Genomic DNA, 20,562 nt, shown 5'->3' with positions numbered 1-20,562 from the left:
TTTATACATTCATCCCAAAAACTGTTAGATCAAGCAGTCAATCAATACGCAAAAATAAAGAGAATCTGAACAATACAACTAATATACCTAAGCTATTGATTTCGGCATATAAATTTTCATACTTATTCACACAGCATTTATAAAAACAGTTTTATGGCCATAAAAGAGACACATTAATTTTTTTAAATTAAATGAACTAAGCAGGCAATTAAGAAACTGGGAAGGAAATAGAGCAAACCCACATAAGGAAATAACATTAAAGCCAGAAAAAAAAAGCAATAACAAAAAAACATGCAAATGGAAAATCAAAACATTAAGATTGAGACAACTGGCAAAACTAATGCAGATACAAAATACAGAATATGAAAGGGAAAAATCAGATTTTTAAAAATATGAATTATACACTAATCAATTTGAAACCTAGATAAAACACATACAGTTTTAGAAGAACATAAAACTCCACAATTGGCACAAGAGAAATTGAAGAGGTCAGTTAGTATGTTATAAAAAAAGAAAAAAAAAAAGAAAAAGGATAAATTCCCCAGGACCTCTAGTTGCCAAATCCCAAAGGCCCAAGTCAATTTTTAGAAGAGTTCCACCAACTGTTCAAGGAATTCCTATCTTATACAAGTTGTTCCAGAAAACAAAGAAAAAAGTAAAAGCAATCTTGTTCATTTCTAGGCAGTTGAAATCTTGACTCTAAAATCAGGGATAGAGTGAGTGAGTGAGTGAGTGAGTGAGTGAGTGAGTGAGTGAGTGAGTGAGTGTGTGTGTGTGTGTGTGTGTGTGTGTGTGTGTGTGTGTGTGTGTGTGTGTGTGTGTGTGTGTGTGTGTGTACAGGCACACACAAGCTCTTTTCACTAATAAATAAGGACCCTAAATAAAATATTAACTGCCCAACTGAGGTTTCCAAAACCATATTTAATATACAATTAGTAGATTCAAAGAAAAAGTCAAAAGACCATCTGAATTGATAAAGGAAAAAAGGTCATAATAAATCACAAACAGACACATTAATGAAGAGATTACATACTCATTCCTGGTTAAGATAAGAAATAAGACAAGGATGCCCATTTTTAATGCTAATGTTTAACACAGTATTGAAAGTCCTGGCCAATGTTACAAAGAAAGAAAAATAAACACGCAGTGTGGTGTAATGTGGAAGATTAGAGTTAAAACTGCCACTTGCAGATAAGATCTTTGGGGCTATGTGAGAAATAACAGAACAAATTACTATACAATAAGAGTAGCAAGGTTTCTGGACACAAGATCAACTTTAAAAAAATAATAATCAGTAGTACTCCTTTATCAAGAACAGCCAACCAGAAAATACAATAAAAAATACTATTCACAACAGCAACACAAATATAGAGGAATTAACCAAGAAGAAAACTTTGTAATAAAAGATACAGAATATGATCTGAATAAATACAAGGATATGGATGAGACAATCTAATACTAAAAAGATATTGGAATTCTTAAGAAAATTCTAGTTTTTTGTTATTTTGAGGGTTTTTGTTTTTTTAAGAGAACCCTGATAAACTTACTCTCAACCATACATGGGATAAAGGGCTACAGATGGTAAGATCAACCTTAAAAGTGTGTTCCATGGTGGATGAGGGGTGGTAGAAGAAAGCAACTCACCCTGCCAGATATTAAGACATACTATAAAGCCAGAGTAATTAAGTGGGACAATGACAAAAGAACAAGCAAAAAACCAATGAAGAAGAGTGCTGCTCAGAGACAAAGGTGTTTGTAAGAATTTGATATACAATAAAGGTGGTAACACAAATAAATGGGGGGAAGCATGAACTGTTTAGTGAAGCATTATAAAAACTAGCTCACCAAAAAAGAAAGAAAGATGCCTATTGAATATGAAATACAAAGGTGATCTCTAAAGGGATTAAAGACCTAAAGGTAAAAGGTAAAACTAGTCAATAGGAAATGTAGAAGGAGTAAGGAAAGACTTATCCTCAGAAGAACAAGCCGTATGTCAAAAAATTTAACAAACATAAAAATTAAGGATTTGTTTAATAGAGGACACCATGGACAAAATTAATAGAAATGACAATAGATTATTTACAAAGTCTAAAACTGATAAGGGATTAAAACCTAGAATACACAAGGACTCCTACAAAACAAGAAAAAGACAGTAAACCAGGGCTTCCCTGGTGGCACAGTGGTTAAGAATGCACCTGCCAATGCAGGGGACACAGGTTCGAACCCTGGTCCAGGAAGATCCCACATGCTGTGAAGCAACTAAGCCCGTGCGCCACAACTACTGAGCCTGTGCTCTAGAGCCCATGAGCTACAAGTACTGGGCACGTGAGTCACAAGTACTGAGCACGAGTGCCACAACTACTGAAGCCCACACGCCTAGAGCCCGTGCTCCACAACAAGAGAAGCCACAACAATGAGAAGCCCGTGCACGGCAACAAAGAGAAGCCCCCGCTCACCGCAACTAAAGTAAGCCCACGTGCAGCAACAAAGACCCAACGCAGCCAAAAATAAATTAATTAATTTTTAAAAAAAGATAGTAAACCCCAAAATGTGAATGGGCAAAAGGGTACAAAATGAGCAACCTAAAAGGCTCACTCGCAATCATTATGAAAGCTCAACCCATTAGAAATCAGAAAATACAAGTAAAACAAAATGAGCCTGCACCTCTTAGATTGGTAAAAACAGAAAAACTATAAAGCTGAATGATGTCAATTGTTGGCAAGGACACAAGGGTAAAGTGACCTTCACATACTGGATATAGGCATTGCAGAAAGCACCTGGAAGTACTGAAGGTCTACATATCCCATAATTAACAATTGCACTGATAAGTACATATCCCAAGAAATTCCTACACAGCTCCTTAAGAGGACATACACAAGCGTGAACAACATCACAACTGAATTCGTGTTGATGAAGCTTGGAGACAAACTGGATGACCATCAAGGAAAAAGCATATAATAAAGCATGGTGGACACACATCACAGAGTACCAGGAAACATTTAGAAGCTAGAAACTAATGACGAGAGATACATATAGACAGCAATGTGGAGAGACCTTAGAATTATAAAGTTATGTAAAAAATTATAAGCAGAATAAGATATTTGGGCTATTATTAGTGATTTATATCACCAATGAAATAAATAAGAAATCTGTATTTCTTTTAATTCTGTGCATTTCTAACAAATCTCAGAAATGATTTAAGATCAGTATACTCCCTACGGAGATGAACCAAAATAAACTTTAAAAGACCAACTCTAAACCTGTACTCAGCAAAATTTTAAACTCCCAATAATCCTATACTAGATACTAATGAACACTAGCTTTCCATTGTGACATACATTAAGTCCCAGATGGCCTTAAAAATATACACCTGCAACGTTGATTATAGAAAGATAAATAAGGACTATGAAAAAGAAGAACTTGTACCTTTCAATGTATCCTGTTGGTGTTTCTACCAGACCATCAAGTCTTTCTTGAAGGGCTGCAAGAATCTGAGGATTTTGCATCATCTGAACAGTCAGCTGACGCGCTTTGAAAAAAAAAAGGGCATTGAAAGAAGGATTTTATGAAAATGTATCATGCTATTTGAATAGGACAATCCAATCATGAAACTTTCCTGACTAGCTCATAAATCGCTGGTATGAGTAGAGACGAGCAGCAAGCTAAAGAAAATTCACTCTAGGAAAACCCAGTGTACAGGAAAAGTTCAGATTCTAATGATGTCTAACGTACACCATTTCTCAAGGCCACTGCCACAACTACTATGAACATTATCCTTTCTTTTCCTACTACCTTGTTTTACCCACCTTGTGTTTTGGGAAGCTCAAAGATTCATCCAGATGCCTATCTATGATCCTTGATAACCCTTTGAAGTCAAACAACACACACAAGAAAACTGCAAATACAGTGACAGTTTCAAGCCTGGGACAAAGATGGTCAAATGAATCTGAACGTTTCGTTGATGCTTGTATAATGTGCTTGTGGGTATCTGAACAGAGAAAGTTAACAACCGAGATAGTCAAAAGTTGTAACTAAAGCCAAACAAAATTTGGTTATTAATGGCATCTAAAAATTATATTAAATCTAAAAATAACCTAGATTTATGCAAAACAAATTATTTTGCTATCTTATTTCCTCAATCAATACAGACTTCACCAAAAAATTACGATTAATTTTCCCAATTTGTTTTTAAACATCAATTTACTTCTAATACTGATTTTATTATTGGATGATGTACAGCTGTGATAACCAACATGCTTTCAGAAATACCAATACTGGCCACTAAAGATACAGTGCTGTATCTTTTAAAAAAACGCTGCACAATGAAAGCTGAAGCTAGAAGTTCAGCAGTCTTTTCAGAATAAACCTCATTCTGTCTTAAAAATGAGAAGTTGAGGGGCTTCCCTGGTGGCGCAGTGGTTGGGGGTCCGCCTGCCGATGCAGGGGACACGGGTTCGTGCCCCAGTCCGGGAGGATCCCACACGCCGCGGAGTGGCTCGGTCCGTGAGCCAAGGCCGCTGAGCCTGCGCGTCTGGAGCCTGTGCTCCGCAACGGGAGAGGCTGCAGCGGTGAGAGGCCCGAGTACCGCAAAAAAAAAAAAAAAAAAATTTGAGAAGTTGAGTCATCTGGTACGTTGATATTCTTGGCTCCTAAGCTACAGGGCATATCCTAAAGCAGTATAATTCCCCACTACCATTATTACCCCCTTTAAAAATAATTTGCTAAAGAAAATTTTGAAATGATTTTGTCTACATTTAATAAATGTCTCTTTTTGATCGGTTGGAATGGATTAAAAACAGACATACACACTACGTATTTTCTACATATTAAATACTAAACATTTTCAAATAAATCTAAGCTAGTGTTATTTAGAAGCACCACTAGAAACAACTCCTACCACCACCTATAACGTACCTAAATTGAGACATATCTCACAGGCAACTGTTTGACAAGCTATGACATCACTCCAGCAGTAGAGCGTACACACAGTGACTTCTGCTAGGTCACTACATCCATTCCCTCCTCGCTTACTACCACTCCTCTCCATCTCCAGCTCCCTCTGCCCCTCCCTTCCTCCCTCCCTCCCTCCCCCTCCCCATCCCAAACATACATTTACACACAAAACTGTTACTGCAGGTTTGGCTAGTCAGTAAAGTGGACAAGTATCCAAAAAGAGAATGATATTTACTACTACCCTCCAGAAGACACGCGCCAGCAATCACTGGCTCCTGAAGGAATTTAAAATAATACCTTTGATTTTTGTTTCTTCACCAGTTTCTTCTTCTTCTACTTCTTCAACATCATCCAAATCTTGATCAAGTTCAGACTGTTCTTTGCTATAATATTATAGTATCACACCAAGGTTCAAATATACCAATTACCCAAAAAAAAAAAAAAAAAAATTATAGAAAACTTCAGTTCATTTTCTAGGTGAATATTTCTCTTTCAAAAATATGAAGGAGGAAATCCAAAGGGTGATTCAGTTTTCTAACTTCATATGTAAAGAAGGACAAATTGGAAATACTTAAAATTTCATTTAAAAGCGTATGGTCTAATATAAAGTTTATACTCTAGGCTTTAAAAATGTGGTTTGAAAGGTTGTGATTCAGAGGATGTAATGTCAGAAAGTATGTGCTTTCTACCCAAATCCATTGGTTTCATTCTTCCTAGTAACAGCACTCTGATTTTATATGAGATGGTAATAAACCAAGCTAAAAAGTCTACATATCCCAGCCTACCTTTCAGCTAGATGTGGCTATATAACCATCTTTTGGCAGTAAGGTAAAAAAAGAGGAATGTAGAATTTTATATATATATATATAAAGCCTCCTTAATAGAATGGTAAACAGCTGGAACCCTTTTCGATATTGCTCCCTCCCTAGAACAGGGATATGATGGCTAGAGCTCCAGCAGCCATGTTGGACCATGAGGCATCCTAGAGAACAGAACTCACCAGCTAAGAATAAATTAAGGAGTCTGGAAAAACAGAAGGATCCTGGATCCCTGGTGGCTGTGGAACAACCACATCAGCCTGTACTTACTATCTTTGGACCTTCCTTTTTTCTTCACTTCATAGGGGAGATGGGGAAGAACAGTAAAAGTTAAGAAGACCTGAGTCTACTTCATGCTTAGAGTAAAGCCAGGAGGATGGACCATTGAAAGAGAAGGTAAAAAGTAAGAACATTCTTCCCATTTCATCTTAAAAATCTAGTTTTTGAACATGAGATTACAATCAGCATTAAAATGGGGAATTAGGATATCTAACTCAACATACAGATCATCATACAATTCCTTGTGTTATTTTACATTTTAGTATGGTATTTGGTTAGTCTAGAAATAGCATTTGAAAAATTAATTTTTCATATAGGAACTATAAAAAAGGTCAATTGTATTCTGCTAGAAAAATCTGTTTCTGTCAACAAAGGGAAAAAAAAAACAGCCTTCCCATCAGAAACAATACAGATTATTTTGGGAATATCTTTTATTCACTATAAAGTTAAGCATAAAGACAACATGGAACAGCTCTTCCTCCAGTGCCATCTCATTCAATCATTTATTGAACATCTAAAACTTAAAGCTTTAAAACAGAAGTCCACAAACTGTGTCATATGGCCAAATCCAGCCCAGTCCTATTTTTGTAAATAAAGTTTTATTGGAACACAGCCACATTAATTTATGTATTGTCTCTGGCTTCTTTCACACTACAACGGCAGAGCTGAATAGCTGCAACAGAAAACTCATGGTCCAAAATGCCTGAAATACTTACGATCAGGTCCTTTAAAGAAAAAGTCTGCGGACTCCTGCTTTAAAGAACAAGGATCTTCCTCTTCCTCCTACCCTCCTAAGAGCTCACAGGCATCCAACAGTAAATAATGGGGTGGGAAGCATAGGGCAGAATCAAGCTACCACAACCAACTTACTCTTTTTTCGAAGTTTAAGACAAAATGAATGTTAGATGACAGACTGCACATACTCATCTGATCTTAATCCTTCCAAAATCTCCACTAAAATTATGACAAAGGGGTTTTTAAACAAATACTGAAGGACAAGGAGACAAAAAGCAGCAAATTCACCGACAACTGAAATCTAAGTCAGCAGTGGTAGAGCTGAGAACGAGCCTAAACACAGAATCTTAAAAAGGACACTTCTAGAACTAGGGCTTGGGGGTGAAGGTGGATAAAATAGGGAGAACTAAGCAAAAACTAATAAACAGTTAAATCCTTAGATCCTCTTTCTCACTCTAGCAGAACAGTTTCTTCTCTGGAAAGGGAACTGGAAGCTCAGACTAGAGGATCACAGATATATACATACTACTGATAGAATGCTGAATGCAGAGACCCCTCCCCAGCTGCCTTCTCCCACGTTAGTTCCCAAATGTATGGAAGCCGTATCTTTACCCCAACACTCTTTACTGGGGTATGTGACCAGCCCAGAAAAAAATGCCATTCTGACAGTGGGGAGTCTCACAACAAATGTCTGCCCTGGTGAGCCCACATTAAAATCCTAAATTGAAAGCACTCCCCCCCTCCCAACAGTCAAATTCGCCAATTAAGTTTTAAAAAACATCCTTCAACTATGCATTTCCCCCACCCAGTCTTAAAGAGCAAACAAGTATTACCTCCTATTTGAGGAAAGCCTCCTACATGGAGACCAAAACAGAAAGAAAAATTTAAGACCAAACAGACTATACAGGGGAAAGAACATCCAGAGAAAAGATATTACAATCAGTGAAGTAAGAACAAGATGCTATAAAAATAGGAACAGAGAGCAAAGGAACGCTTGAAAACTAAAACAGAAATTTAGAAACTCAATACAAGAGTTAAAAGATAAAGTTTCTTCAGCTTTGCCCAGAAAGAAGAGCAAAGAGACAAAGATGGAAACTAGGACAAAAGGTAATCACAAGAACCAGTCCAACATATAACAGAAGCTCCAGAAATAGAAAATGGGAACAAGACAATCAACAAAATAAGTCAAGAATATTCCCTAGAACTGACAGCTATCAAGTTGCCAGACTGAGAGTCCACCACTGAATGCCTAACAAGAGATTAAAAAAAAAAAGACCTAACAATGTAAAGATTTCTGAACTCCAAAGCCAGAGTAGCTTCCAGAAATAGACATACATGTCTACGTTTTTTAAAAAGTGTTACATACAAATGATCAAGAATTATGACGATTTTGAACTTCAACACAGCAACACTAGAAGCAAGGTGACAATGGAGCAATGCCTTCAAAATTCTAAAGAAAAGTGATTCCTAAATTACAATTCTACACCCCAAATATCAAGCAGAAGGGTAAAATAGTCATCTTCAGTCATGCCATCTCAAAAGAATTTACTTCCCTTGTACTCTTCCAAGGTACTAAACCAAAGAACCAAAAAAAGAAAACATGGGATATAGCAAACAGCACCCAAGAGAGGAGAGACAAAAGGAAACCCCAGGAAGATAAAATAAATCCACAATGACAATTGGCAACCAAGGTCAAGCAATCCACACTGGAGCAGTGTGATTCAGGAGACAATCACTTTGACAGCCATTATCACTAAAATGTCTGCTGCCACTCTTCTTTTTATGCTGAAGGCAGTATACATGGGAGGATTGGCCAAATTCGTATAAGTACTTGAATGTGTTGCCCTTATGATATAAGTTTCCTGCCCTCCCACCTCCATGTTCTGCTGCCTACAACAGCTGTGGATAATCACATCATAACCCCTTCATCCTGAAATGTTCTGTTTTACCTATTCCTGAGTTGGCAGACTATTGTGAAATTACAAACAGCAACAAACAGTGCAGGTCACCTCATTCTCCTTCACCATACTTCTGCAAGACATCCATCCACACTAGAACCCGGACAGATGCCAACTTCAATAAACCTATGTTTCCAGGATGTATGACCTTGCCCAATGACTCCTCCAAAATAAGCCCTTGTAAAGACTCAGGAAAGCTGAAGCCAGTCCATGACCCAGATACTCCTTTACTTTTTATTTTCCTACCTTGGACCCTTCAACTAACACTGCTTTTTTCTTTACACAGCTAAGTTTGTAACTGCTATTCAGATTTTCAAAAGTAAACACTGATTAAGAATTTGTAGGTTGTAAAACTCTAAAGAAAAACAAAGAAGTGAATTAGACAAAAGGCAAGATAGTACTGACACCTCTGGAGAGAAAAGGAGGATGCAATTGAGAAGGGGCACACAGGGCTTCTAAAAGTAATGATCCATTTTTAAAAACTTGTACACAAGTGTACTGTTATTCTTTAAATTCTACACATAAGCTTCACACACTTTTTATCTTATATGTATGATACTTTACAACGCAAGTAGTAAAATCTTTGAGAAATGGTAAAAATGAATTCTCCAAATATTTATGACTCATTATTGTGCTCAGCACTTCCCTAAGAATAAATACTGACAAACGGTTTACTATATTTATGACAGTGATTATGTATACTATATTTTGTCTTGAATACATTGTACCCAACTTTTAAAATAGCAGGCACTAAAGCATGTCATTACCATACATTTTCATAGTACATAATTTGTACTGCTGTTAACTACATCACACGGTACAAAGTGATGCCAAATCTGAAAAAGGAACCAACTATCTGCCACTTACTTGTCGATGTCTGCCATGTTGTATGAACGCCAAATATCTATGGAGAGAAACATCAATGTTAAAAAGAAAGAGCACACGACTTATTTATAACCAATAAAAACATTTGAAACCAAAACGTTTAAATGAATATCACGTTAAAACTATTTCAAGAAAAAACACGGAACACAGACACTAGTCACTGAAGTAATTTTTCAGAGGATGCTGCTTACAAGTTACTACTTGGCATTCAGAATCTATTGGGCAAGGGTTTTTACAATAGCGCTGTTGGTGAAAATCTAATGTATGCTAGAATCACAGGAAAGGAACAATACAAAGAGTCTTTATTCAAATTCCTTTAACAACCATGAATGGTCAATTTTTGCTTAAATTTCTGGGCTGCTTAGTACCTCACAGATCAAACCCAGTTGATTTTTTTTTTACTCTGACAAGTTTTCACATATATATACACCCGTGAAACCATCATCAAAGTCAAAATAATGAACATATCCATCACTCTCAAAGTTTTTCCCCTGCCCTGTTAGAACACCTCCCTTCTCCCCTTCCTGCTTCCCACCCCAGGCAACTGTTGCTCTGCTGTCACTCTAGTTCATACTTTCTAGAATTTTATAGAAATGCCATCATACAGTATGTACTTTTTTCCCCCCAGTCCGGCTTCTTTCATTCAGAAAAATTATTCTGAGATTCATCTATGTTGTAGTATTTATCAAATATTCATTACTTTTTATTGTATAATGGTATTCCATAGAAAACATATATTCTATTGTACGTTTAAATATTCAGCTGCTGATGGACATCTGGGTTTTCTTTTGGCAGGGGGCTATTATAAATAGAGCTGCTATGAGCATTTATGTATAAAAGTCTTTGTGTGGACAACTGTTTTACCTCTCTCAAACCCACTTGATTTTTACAGTATTAATTTTTATCAAATTCATGTTAAAAAGTTAAAATCTGCCACATGCTGTACTGTACTCATTATGCTCCCCCTGGAGATCTTTTTTTTTTTTAGTTTAATAATTCTTGTTATCAAATGTCAGCCCTTTAAACTATTTAACGGCAGTTATAAAAAGCTCTGGTCCCAAGCTATGTCAAGTAAACCTTCCTCATCTCCGCGAATGTGCCTCAGGTCACATCGCTGAATACCATCACACCCCAGCCCACCCCGATATGCTGGCACACTGGCCATAATGTTCTTGGCTGTCAGACCTGAATACTGTTAGGACTGATCAGAGCATGTCCTAAGTTCTTTTGTCCTACAAGATTAGTATTAATTTAGAGAATACTGCTTTTAGAAAACCAAAACCTTATAAAATAGATAATAAAAACCTGCTGTACAAAAAATAAAATTAAAAAAAAAGGAAAGCCAAAACTAAGACAAAATGTGTTACACTGAGCCAGAAAAATGGCTGAATGCCATAGGTAATGCACAGATTACTTTTTTAAAAATTAAGGTTAGAATCCCACATTAAAATCAATTTTTAATCTTTTAAAAATTAAAACCTTAGTTTAACTCACAAGATGCTACAAGATGTGATTCCTCATACCAACATGCTTAATATGCTTTTCACTTAAAGAATTAAGAGTTACTGATTTTAGCAGTGAAGTGCTTTCATTTGGAATAGTATTGCTGATCCAACATCCACCCTTTAGACAATTTAGAAATATTTCTTCCTAATGTATCCTACTCTATTTTATACACTTTCTGTTTGCTGTAAATAATTTCTAACAGCATTGATAAATTTCTCTAGTGATGCTGGTTAATTAGCTAGCATTAACAAAACATTTAGCAAAAAATTATGAAGATACTAATTCAAAAATAAGAAAAATATTCAATCAGTCAAAGAAACACAAGCGGGATTCAAACTTGTCTACGAAATCAGAGTAAGGATTTTCTTTTAATGCAGGGAAAATTATGGTGAATATGCATTCTTAAATATGGCTAGTGTTCCTTTAAACCATTATCTTTCTGGAGAGCACTTTGGTCATGGGAATAACAAAAGCCTTAAATATGTCCATCTCCAGCCTTGGTTATTCACTTATGAGAACCTACCTTGAAAAAAATTAAAGGGTCTCAGGGTCTGTAAATGTTTCATGCTCGCCTAATAGGTTCTTCCCAGTCCTACACATTCTTTGGCTCTCAGCTCAAAGATTTACTTCTTCAAGACAGGACAGGCTGGCATTTACTTCTTCAGAGATGCCTTCTCCAACTTGCACATCCTGGCTAAGTAAGATTTCTGGGTTGTACACACTCCTATAAAGCTCCATTTCTTTCCATCATACGATGTCTCAAGTTTGTAATTATAAATTATTGTGATTATTTGACTAATGTCTGTCTCCCCCCAACTGACCAGGCCATAAAATTCATGATTACAGGTATTATATCTGCTTTTTCCAATCACTGCATCATATCCTTCAGAGGAGTATAGAAAGTATACAAAGCAGTATACAAAAAAAAACTTAGTATTAATGTGCATACAATGGAATGCTGTGCAATAAAAAAATGAAGCAGATCTGAGTTGATATGGAAAGAGCACCAAAGCAGGGGTAAAGGATGTATGGCAAAATCCAATCTGGATATATATGAATGTGCATACTCATACATGTACATACTTTCTTGTGAATAAGACATTTCTGGAAAGATACACCAGAAACCTAACAGGAGCTACCTATAAGAGAGAAAAGATTGGAAGTAAATGAGAACTTACGTTTCATTCTGCATTATTCGGTTTTCCTATACAGATACTTATTTAATAACATTTTAGAATTTGCCGGGTTGAATATACAGTGTAGTAAATCCAGCAATTATCAAAAGTATGAAACAAAAAACACCCAAAACTTCTAAATTCAAATTTTTATATCATTTTAACATGTTCACAGAAAAATGGTTACACTTCTACCCTCAGTGTCCACCTTGTGGCATTACATTTAGAATTCAAACTCTTATAATGAAATTCTTTTGATTCTTTATTACAGAGGATTCAAGATACAACAAGATGGCATTCACTTCTTCAGAGATGCCTTCTCCAATCTGCGCATTCTGGCTAAATTAGGTTTCTTGGTTGTATACACTTTTGTTTTTTAAAGAAAAGTATGCCAAATTTTGCAGTCAGATCATTTGGGTTGACACCAGCTTTGTAGCAATCTAGCTCAGGCAAACAACTTCTGGCCTTATTTCATCATCTTCAAAAAGCAGGAGAAAATTTTTCCCTCATTGGATTTCTCTTATTAAGAAGCAAATTCATGTAAAAGATTCGTGTTTGACACCTAGTTAACACTCAATAAACACACACAATGTTTTTCATTCTGTCCATTTTGAATTACCCTTTACATGGGGTCAGTGTTCCTGCAAAATAATTAGCTAGAATGATGGCTAAAAACAGCTTCTTTCAGTTTTGACAAATGCAGACTGACCAGTAAATGCACCATGGCAGCTTAAGATGTTAACATTAGGGGAAACTGGGTAACGGGCATACGGGAACTCTGAACTACAACTTTTCTGTAAATCTAGAATTACAAATAAATCAAAAAACTAAAAATAAAGGAGCTATTCCCATACCCAGATTCAAAACCAAGGAGTGGACGTAAAAATCTGCATTTGAAATAAGAAACCCAGCTTCTGAGGCAGGTGGCCCTCAGACATTCAGATCACACTGAAAAACACAAGTTTAGGTTAACACCTGCATTGATTTTTTTTTTTATTGCAGTCAACAACATTAAGTAAAATCAATGAGAATTTTATTTATCAGACATGAAATTGCTTTCTAAGAGTTCTGAAGAATTTCCACTCCTGGTAGTGACAAGTTAGATTATTCAGACCAACTCTACCAATGAAAACTAATTAAAAGTACAGAATAAAATATTCGTTAAAATCTTAAAAGCATGGGAAAACGTTAATAAGATAGTAAGAAATTACTAACACAAAACTGAAGGCAAAACAGGAAGCAAAAGGATAAGTAGAAGGAAGCCGCTTTTGCCCTGAGGGCAACTGCCAATCAAATTTGAACTACTGTCTGGTGAAACCAAAAGCCCTGGACTTATTCAAGGTAGGAAATCTTTATAGCAAACCTCCCAAATTAAGCAGGAACCTCAAAGTGCTATATTCTCAGAGATAATACACAAGTCCTCCTGTTCAAAAGCCCAAATTCACCTCATCTGCACTGCACCCAAAACCTTAAGCTATGAGCTTAAAGCCATCTCAGCATTCCTAGGCACCTGCATATCCAAATGTAAATGAAAGGTGCCTTCATCCTAGACCTTAAATAATTCATAAAGTAATTTTCGAGAACAATAGGGGCAACAGAAAAGAATGCAACAGAAGCCCATCCTATGAATGGACTTAAATATTGTCAAAAAGACCACACAGAAAAAACAATCATGCTTATAAAGTTTGAAAATACAGTGTCTGTAGCAGTACCTACAAGAAACAGTCATTTACTAAATAAAGGTGATAGAGTAAATCTGGCAAAGAACTAAACAGAACTTCTAGAAATAAAAATAACAGAAATCAAACTAAATGGGCAGGTTTAACAGTAAACCAAACACAGATGGAGAGAGAATTAAGTGAGCTGGAAGTGAGCTTAGAAGAAATCTTCCAAAGTATGGCAGAGACTAGAGGATAAAAAATACTGAAAAAGCATTTTAGGACACAATAATGTCTAAAAAAGATTTAATACAAGTTCTAGGAGTAGAGGACAGAATGGGCAGAATATGTGAAGCAATAAATAGCTAAGAATTTTCCAGAAGTAATGAAAGACAAGCCCTACAAATTCCAATCAGAATAAATAAAAAACCCACACTTAGATATATAAGTGAAAATGTAAGACAATAGGGACAGAAGTCACCTCAAAAAGCACACAGAGAAAAGACTTAGATTAACTTCAAAGGCACAAAAGACTGACTACTGTTTTCTCTTCAATAGACACCAAAAGACAACAGAACGTACTGTGTGCTCAATGTGCTGAAAATAACTACGGATCTTAGAATATTACACCCAACCAAAACATCCTTTAAGAATGAAGGTGAGGGACTTCCCTGGTGGCACAGTGGTTCAGAATCCGCCTGCCATTTCAGGAGACATGGGTTCAAGCCCTGATCCGGGAAGATCCCACATGCTGAGAAGCAACTAAGACCGTGTGCCAAAATTACTGAACCTGTGCTCTAGAGCCCACAAGCCACAACTACTGAGCCCATGTGCCACAACTACTGAAGCCCACACACCTAGAGCCCAAGCTCCGTAACAAGAGAAGCCACTGCAATGAGAAGCTCACACACCACAATGAAGAGTAGCCCCCGCTTGCCGCAACTAGAGAAAGCCTGCGCGCAGCAACGAAGACCCAACGCAGCCAAAAATAAATAAATTTAAAAATAAGAATAAAAGTAAAAAGTTTCCTTCAATTAAAAAAGAACGCAGGTGAAACAAATATCAGGCAAAAATATCTCCAGCACTCTCATTAATAAATGCTATTAAGTATATTCTTCAGGCAGAAGGCAAGTGATCCCAAACACGAGATCTAAAGATACAAGAAGAAATAAGAGGAAATAAGGCTATCAGCGTATACCTAAACAAATATTTTAAAAGACATAATATCACCACTGTGTAGTGTTAAATTTAAACTACCATAACACTGTCAGTGGTGAGAATAAGGGGGGGGAGGAAATGGATTATTCTAATGTTAAGTAAGCATGTTATAATTTCTAAGGTGACTCCAAAATTTCAGAAAGAGAACATGTAGCTTCCGAAGTACAAGGAACACCAAGTAAACTATACCTATTTTTACATCAACCTAAAAGAAAAACAGGTTTTGGACAAATAAAAAGTACACACACACAAAAATCAGATTTAAACCTAATCATAGTGATTACATAAATCAACTAAAGGCTCCCTTTTAAAACTGTCAGACTAGATTTAACAAAATCCAACTGCATCCCACTTATAAGAAACACATCTACAACGTAAGAATACAAAAAGCTTCAAAGTAGAATACAATCCTTAACCAAAAGGTGGTATCACTGTTTTAAAGTTTAAAGAGGTTAAAGTTTACGACAAAAGGTTCAACCCACTACCCAAACAATATATGTTACAGAAGATCTCAATGGAAAGACAGCTCATAACATGACTGAAGGCAAATCTTAACCCAAGAACTTGAACATGAAGAAAATCTTCCATTGGAGAAAGAGGGGGAAACAAGTGATTCAATCAGACCATCATTTGATTATTCTGTGGTCTTATAATAGCTAGATGTCCAGACATCAAACGACCTACCATTTCAGTGTACCTGATTCTGTTCTCCTTACTTTCAATGAGAAGGAAAGAAAGCTAATATTCATGGAGCTTACTCTGTAGAAAATTATTACATGCTTTCCTCTTATTTGCAGATTAGTAAGCAACTTGCTCAGCAACACACAAGTGAAAAAACTAGGAATTAAAATCTGACTTCCAATACCCATGCCAATTCCACTATTCCAAAAGCCAAGGGGCCTCCCCTTATCAGCCTACTGCTACATAGATTATACAGTAACCTATAGTTATATTCCTTTACAGAAAATGACTACTTCATGGTGAAACAGCCAATCATTAAAAACTACAAATGTTTTAGGAATTCCCTGGTGGTCCAGTGGTTGGTTACGACTCCGCACTTTTACTGCCCGGGGTGTGGGTTCGATCCCTGATTGGGGAACTAAGATCCCACAAGCCATGCGGCACAGTCAAAAATACAAAAGTAAGAAAATAAGAATTAAAAAATAAAAATTTTTAAAGAATTAAAAAAAAAAAGAACTACAAATGTTTTAAAGCAAAAGAGTTCAAGGGAGCCAGTAACATCCCAAGGAAAACATTTCCCTTTACTTCAGACCTCATATCTCATTCCAAATGCATTTTAAACAAATCTGTATTTTGGACATTGCTGTTCTATTAACAATTTCGGTGGTCCAGGGGCTCAGTACTTTACTTGATTCCAGCACAACACATCTCATTCTTTATGCTTTTTTCACTTCAGGGATATCAAAAGTCAACCTAGAAGTGACTTTTGTATTACACTCCCAAGCCAAATGAACTCCTATTTGAGAACACTATCTTCTGTTCAAGGGATCAAGGGATCATCTGACCCAACAGCAGAGAAACATACTGATATTTCTTGAAAATTCACTCAGCATTAACAAACTAAAACAATTTATTCACATATCAGACATATGTTGGAAGAAATCTTCAGGATTGTAAGTGCTTGAACTTTCCCTTGAAGCCCATTGGAACCCAAGCAGGGTGCTTTTAAATTCCCAGCAGATGTATACAGTGTAAATTTAAGTCAAGGGAACTCCCTTTAAACCAATATAAAATCCTTATTATAAATCATCATTGTTCAATTATGTAACCTTGGATAAGTTCTTTAACTGCTCTGTACCTCAGTTTCCTCATCAAAATGTTGATACCAGCTATCTCCAGGAGCATTAAATGTGTTAATATACACACAGAGTAAAACATTGCCTGAATAATCATGCAAGAATATTTTCTGCCTGTTGTGCTCTTCTTATGTACCCTCTTTACCTGAGAAAATAATTCAAATTAATAAACTCTTCAAAATTATAGCCTCCTTTCCCAAAAAAAATCACAATGTACAAAACTTCTGAGCAAGTAAAAATACATCAAACTATGTAGCAGTAAAAGGCACAGTTGGTAACCAGAAGTGTAGAGGCCACTTTCCATGGCAAGCCCAGTAATGTGATCTAGTGGGCTGCAGTCAGAGTACTAAGCAACTTACTTACAAGGATGAGTGAAAGCAACCGTGCTCACCTTCTAACCCCTACTCTGCCCAACAGGGAGAGAACTTACTCAGATGAAATTAGTATGAAATGGGTCTTAATGTTGCTGGTTTAACAAATTCCTTCATGTAAAGAAGGTTATAGATACTACACTATCTCCCACTTCCCCCACTTTCTTTTTCTTCAGGGCACTCATCACAACTCAACACTTTATATCTAGACAACCAATTTGCCTGTTTGGCTCATGAAATAAGGTGTATGTCCAAACAGGAGCTAAAATATTTACTCAAAGAATCAACTAAGAACACAAGTAATTACAGGTTTGATTAGACTTGAGAATATGAATAGATTGTTCATTAGTTTTCTAAATTGATCAGGGTTCATCCCCTTTCATTAATATTTCAAATTTACAATCAAGCAGAAAATAAAGTAAGCAAAGCAGTATGTTGACATCTTCATACCTTTAAGTCAATCAGATTCTACCTTTTTTAGCCCCTTTTCCTGCAAAAGGACGCTGTATGAATACATTTTGGGGAGTTTAGAATCAGTCAGTCATCTCGAGGCAATATGGGCAAGTTGAGTAAGTAATAAAAGAAATAGCACCTGGATTAAATTAGTTCTGGTACAAGTGTTGGGTGTGTTTTTTTTTTTTATCTCTAGAGTACAAGGGTGTCACATTTAGTATTAGCTTAGTAATTTTCCCTGTCAATAGGTCCTATATCAAAAATAGGTACTTTGCAACATATACATTTTATCAAAGTTTTCAGAGTGATATAAAAGGACCAGTCTTCTTAAAAAGTAAATGGCACATTTTAGATTTGTGCCGTTAATTTGAACTCAGAAAACTTAGAAAGAAGCATGAGATTTAGCCCCAGAAGATCACTGTAAACCTCATTTACCAACGGTCAGCTTTAAATAAGTTTTTCTAAATATAAGGTTTTTCCCTTAGCCAAAGGTGTATTATTAAGTACGTATAGAAGTAGGATTAATTAAAGCCGACAAGAAAATAGGAACTAAATATTATTCTGCAAAGGTATTCTGATGCTACGTATTTTCAAAAATGGCAAATTTCGTTTTCCAGCTCAGCTCTCCTGAAATCAGGCAAGCAGTTTGAAGTTGTGAGCTTTTAAAGCGCAGTCCTTACAGTATAATCAGACAGTGAGAGAATAAAATTGGGGCTCCTTGAGGACATCATGTGCCCGGTTCTTGTACTCGGAAAACCCAGCCCTCCCCTAAAGGACCTCATTACCCGTCTCCCTGCCCTGCCTCTTTTTTTGAGGGCAAAGCGGGCGCACTGACAAGGCAGCAGACTACACACTTCGCTCAGTACGTTTACATTGACGCCGCATTCCACCCCGTAATACCTCCTCCACCATAACCCCACTCACCTTAAAAACAAAACAACTGGTTAACTATCTTAGATTGGGAACGTGAACAAAGGAACTAATTTGTAAGAAAGCAATAGAAGTCCTAGAAAAATTAAAGACATTGCAGGCCAAATCCTTTACTTCCACCTTAGAACTGTTCAGGCTTAGACTGATTAGGATCAATTCTCCCCAAATAAAAAACCCTGGTCAAGATACCCATCCTAATTCTAATTTGTACTTGAGACACACAAAAGAATCTCTTGTTAATAACAGCTAACGTAAGCGCTTTACACGTGTTAATTCTTTAAAATCCTAGCAGTGGAGGTCCTGCTTCATCATTCAGCACCTAACGTTCACACTTTCCTCCGGTACCAATAAAAAGACTAAGACCAAAGAGAAGCAGGGAAGAGTTGGAAACCCAAGGGCTGGACTTATTGGCTCACTATTCATTTTCACGTCCCACCATCTCCACAACTTCCAGTAAAGTAGGGACAACCAGACAGGGGTCTCCAATCAGGCCCCGCCGGCGGCCACGTGCGGAGGGAAGCCGCCGGGGGTTTCCCCTCCCAGATCCATCGCCGCCTACAGTGGGCGGGGAGCCCAGGAGCCTCGCTGCCTCCCCGCCCCCTCCCCGCCCAGGGGCCTCGTCCCCTCACAGCCCCTCCCTCCCATCGGAATTCGCAGCCTCCGCGGTTCTTTCCATCCCCCAGCGGCCTTCCTCCGAGTATTATTTTTGAGTGAGCGGGGGCGTCGAGGCGGCGGTGGGCTACAGACCTGGGCCCGGGCCGCACCCCAGGCGCCTGCCGGTCCCTAGTGGCGCAGCCGCCGCCTCCTCCGGGCGCCCGGGCGTCGCCGCGGCCTCGCTCCCGTCCGCGCTGAGAAGCTGGTGGAGCTCAAAAGCTCGGTGCAGACTAGCACGCGAGCCGCACCGACCCCCGCGCGTGTCCTGATCGGTTCCCCAGAGAAGCGCCGGCCGATCCCGCGGGCCCTCTCCGACTGCGGGGTCGAGACTCCGCAAACGCCTCGGGCTCTGGCCTCACAGGACGGCCCCGGAGGCCCAGGGGCCAGCAGCCCCCGCTCGTGGTTCCCCGTCCCTTCACCCCTTCCCTCCGCGCAGGCCGCCTCTACGTCCCCCCTTCCCCTTCGAGTTCCCGTCCGTTACCGGTGGGTAGCACGGGGAGCCAGGCGGCCGGAGCTGCGCAGGCAGTGACTCAGGGCGGCGGCGGGAGGAGCAGAAGGCGGCGCGGCGAGCAGATGGCGCTAAAAAAGACCCGAGAGCCCGCCGCTCGCGCTCATATACAATTAGCGTCAGCACGTAGAGCCCCAGCCACCGCCCTCCCCCTGGCCTCGCCGTCTCCTAGCAACGCGAGCGGGAGGCGGGTCCAGGACGGGTTGCCTAGCAACAGAACCGTCCTTCTTTTCCCCCCCCCACCCCGCGACCTCCAAACCTCCCGCGCCAAGCTTGGGTTCCTCGGGTTCCCGCCTCCGCCCCTTACTACGCCTCCAGCCATCTCTTTTCTACCCGCTTCGCTGGAAAGGAACTCGCAACCCCTTCCGTTCCCGGGAAGGGCCCAGACCCGCCAGCCTCGCCCCCCCGCTCACCTCGTCCCCCTTGCGTGGTACTGGGAAGGGTGAGGACAGGGGGCCAGCCACCGGGTCCCGGCTTGCCGCATCCTAACGGCGAGCGCTCCTTAGTTCCCGACGCTGTCACGGCCTAATTCCTGCAACTCTCCGGTCCCCGGTAACCATTTTCTCTCCCCGCCCATTTTTCCCCCTCAGAACAACAGTTCTTTTCTTCTAACCACTTCGGCGGCGTCTTCTGCTGGTTTTGCT

At 38.6% G+C, this 20,562-nt stretch overlaps 1 protein-coding gene across 6 annotated transcripts in view; it reads right to left on the bottom strand.

The window, feature by feature from the left end:
• Positions 1–20,030, bottom strand: part of NAP1L1 (nucleosome assembly protein 1 like 1) — a 32,594-nt gene extending 12,564 nt beyond the window's left edge. For 4 of the 6 annotated variants that reach the window (XR_009543356.1, XM_060165253.1, XM_060165256.1 and 1 more), the window contains exons 1-3: positions 9,611–9,647; positions 5,251–5,336; positions 3,427–3,529 (exon numbers count right to left, since the gene is read on the bottom strand). Coding sequence is in view for 5 of the 6 variants with exons in the window: in XM_060165253.1 (XP_060021236.1) it covers positions 3,427–3,529; positions 5,251–5,336; positions 9,611–9,627 (206 nt within the window). In the remaining variant the exon portion in view is untranslated. Of the gene's footprint in view, positions 1–3,426; positions 3,530–5,250; positions 5,337–9,610; positions 9,648–19,891 lie in introns of those variants that run through there. The other 2 variants (XM_060165255.1, XM_060165257.1) reach the window with 2 other exon arrangements.
• Positions 20,031–20,562: the final 532 nt, after the last annotated feature.

The sequence above is a fragment of the Lagenorhynchus albirostris genome, chromosome 11 (assembly GCF_949774975.1).
Source record: "Lagenorhynchus albirostris chromosome 11, mLagAlb1.1, whole genome shotgun sequence".
NCBI lineage: Eukaryota > Metazoa > Chordata > Mammalia > Artiodactyla > Delphinidae > Lagenorhynchus > Lagenorhynchus albirostris.
Note: the sequence above shows the minus strand (reverse complement) of the source record. Positions and strands in the feature narration are given on the sequence as shown.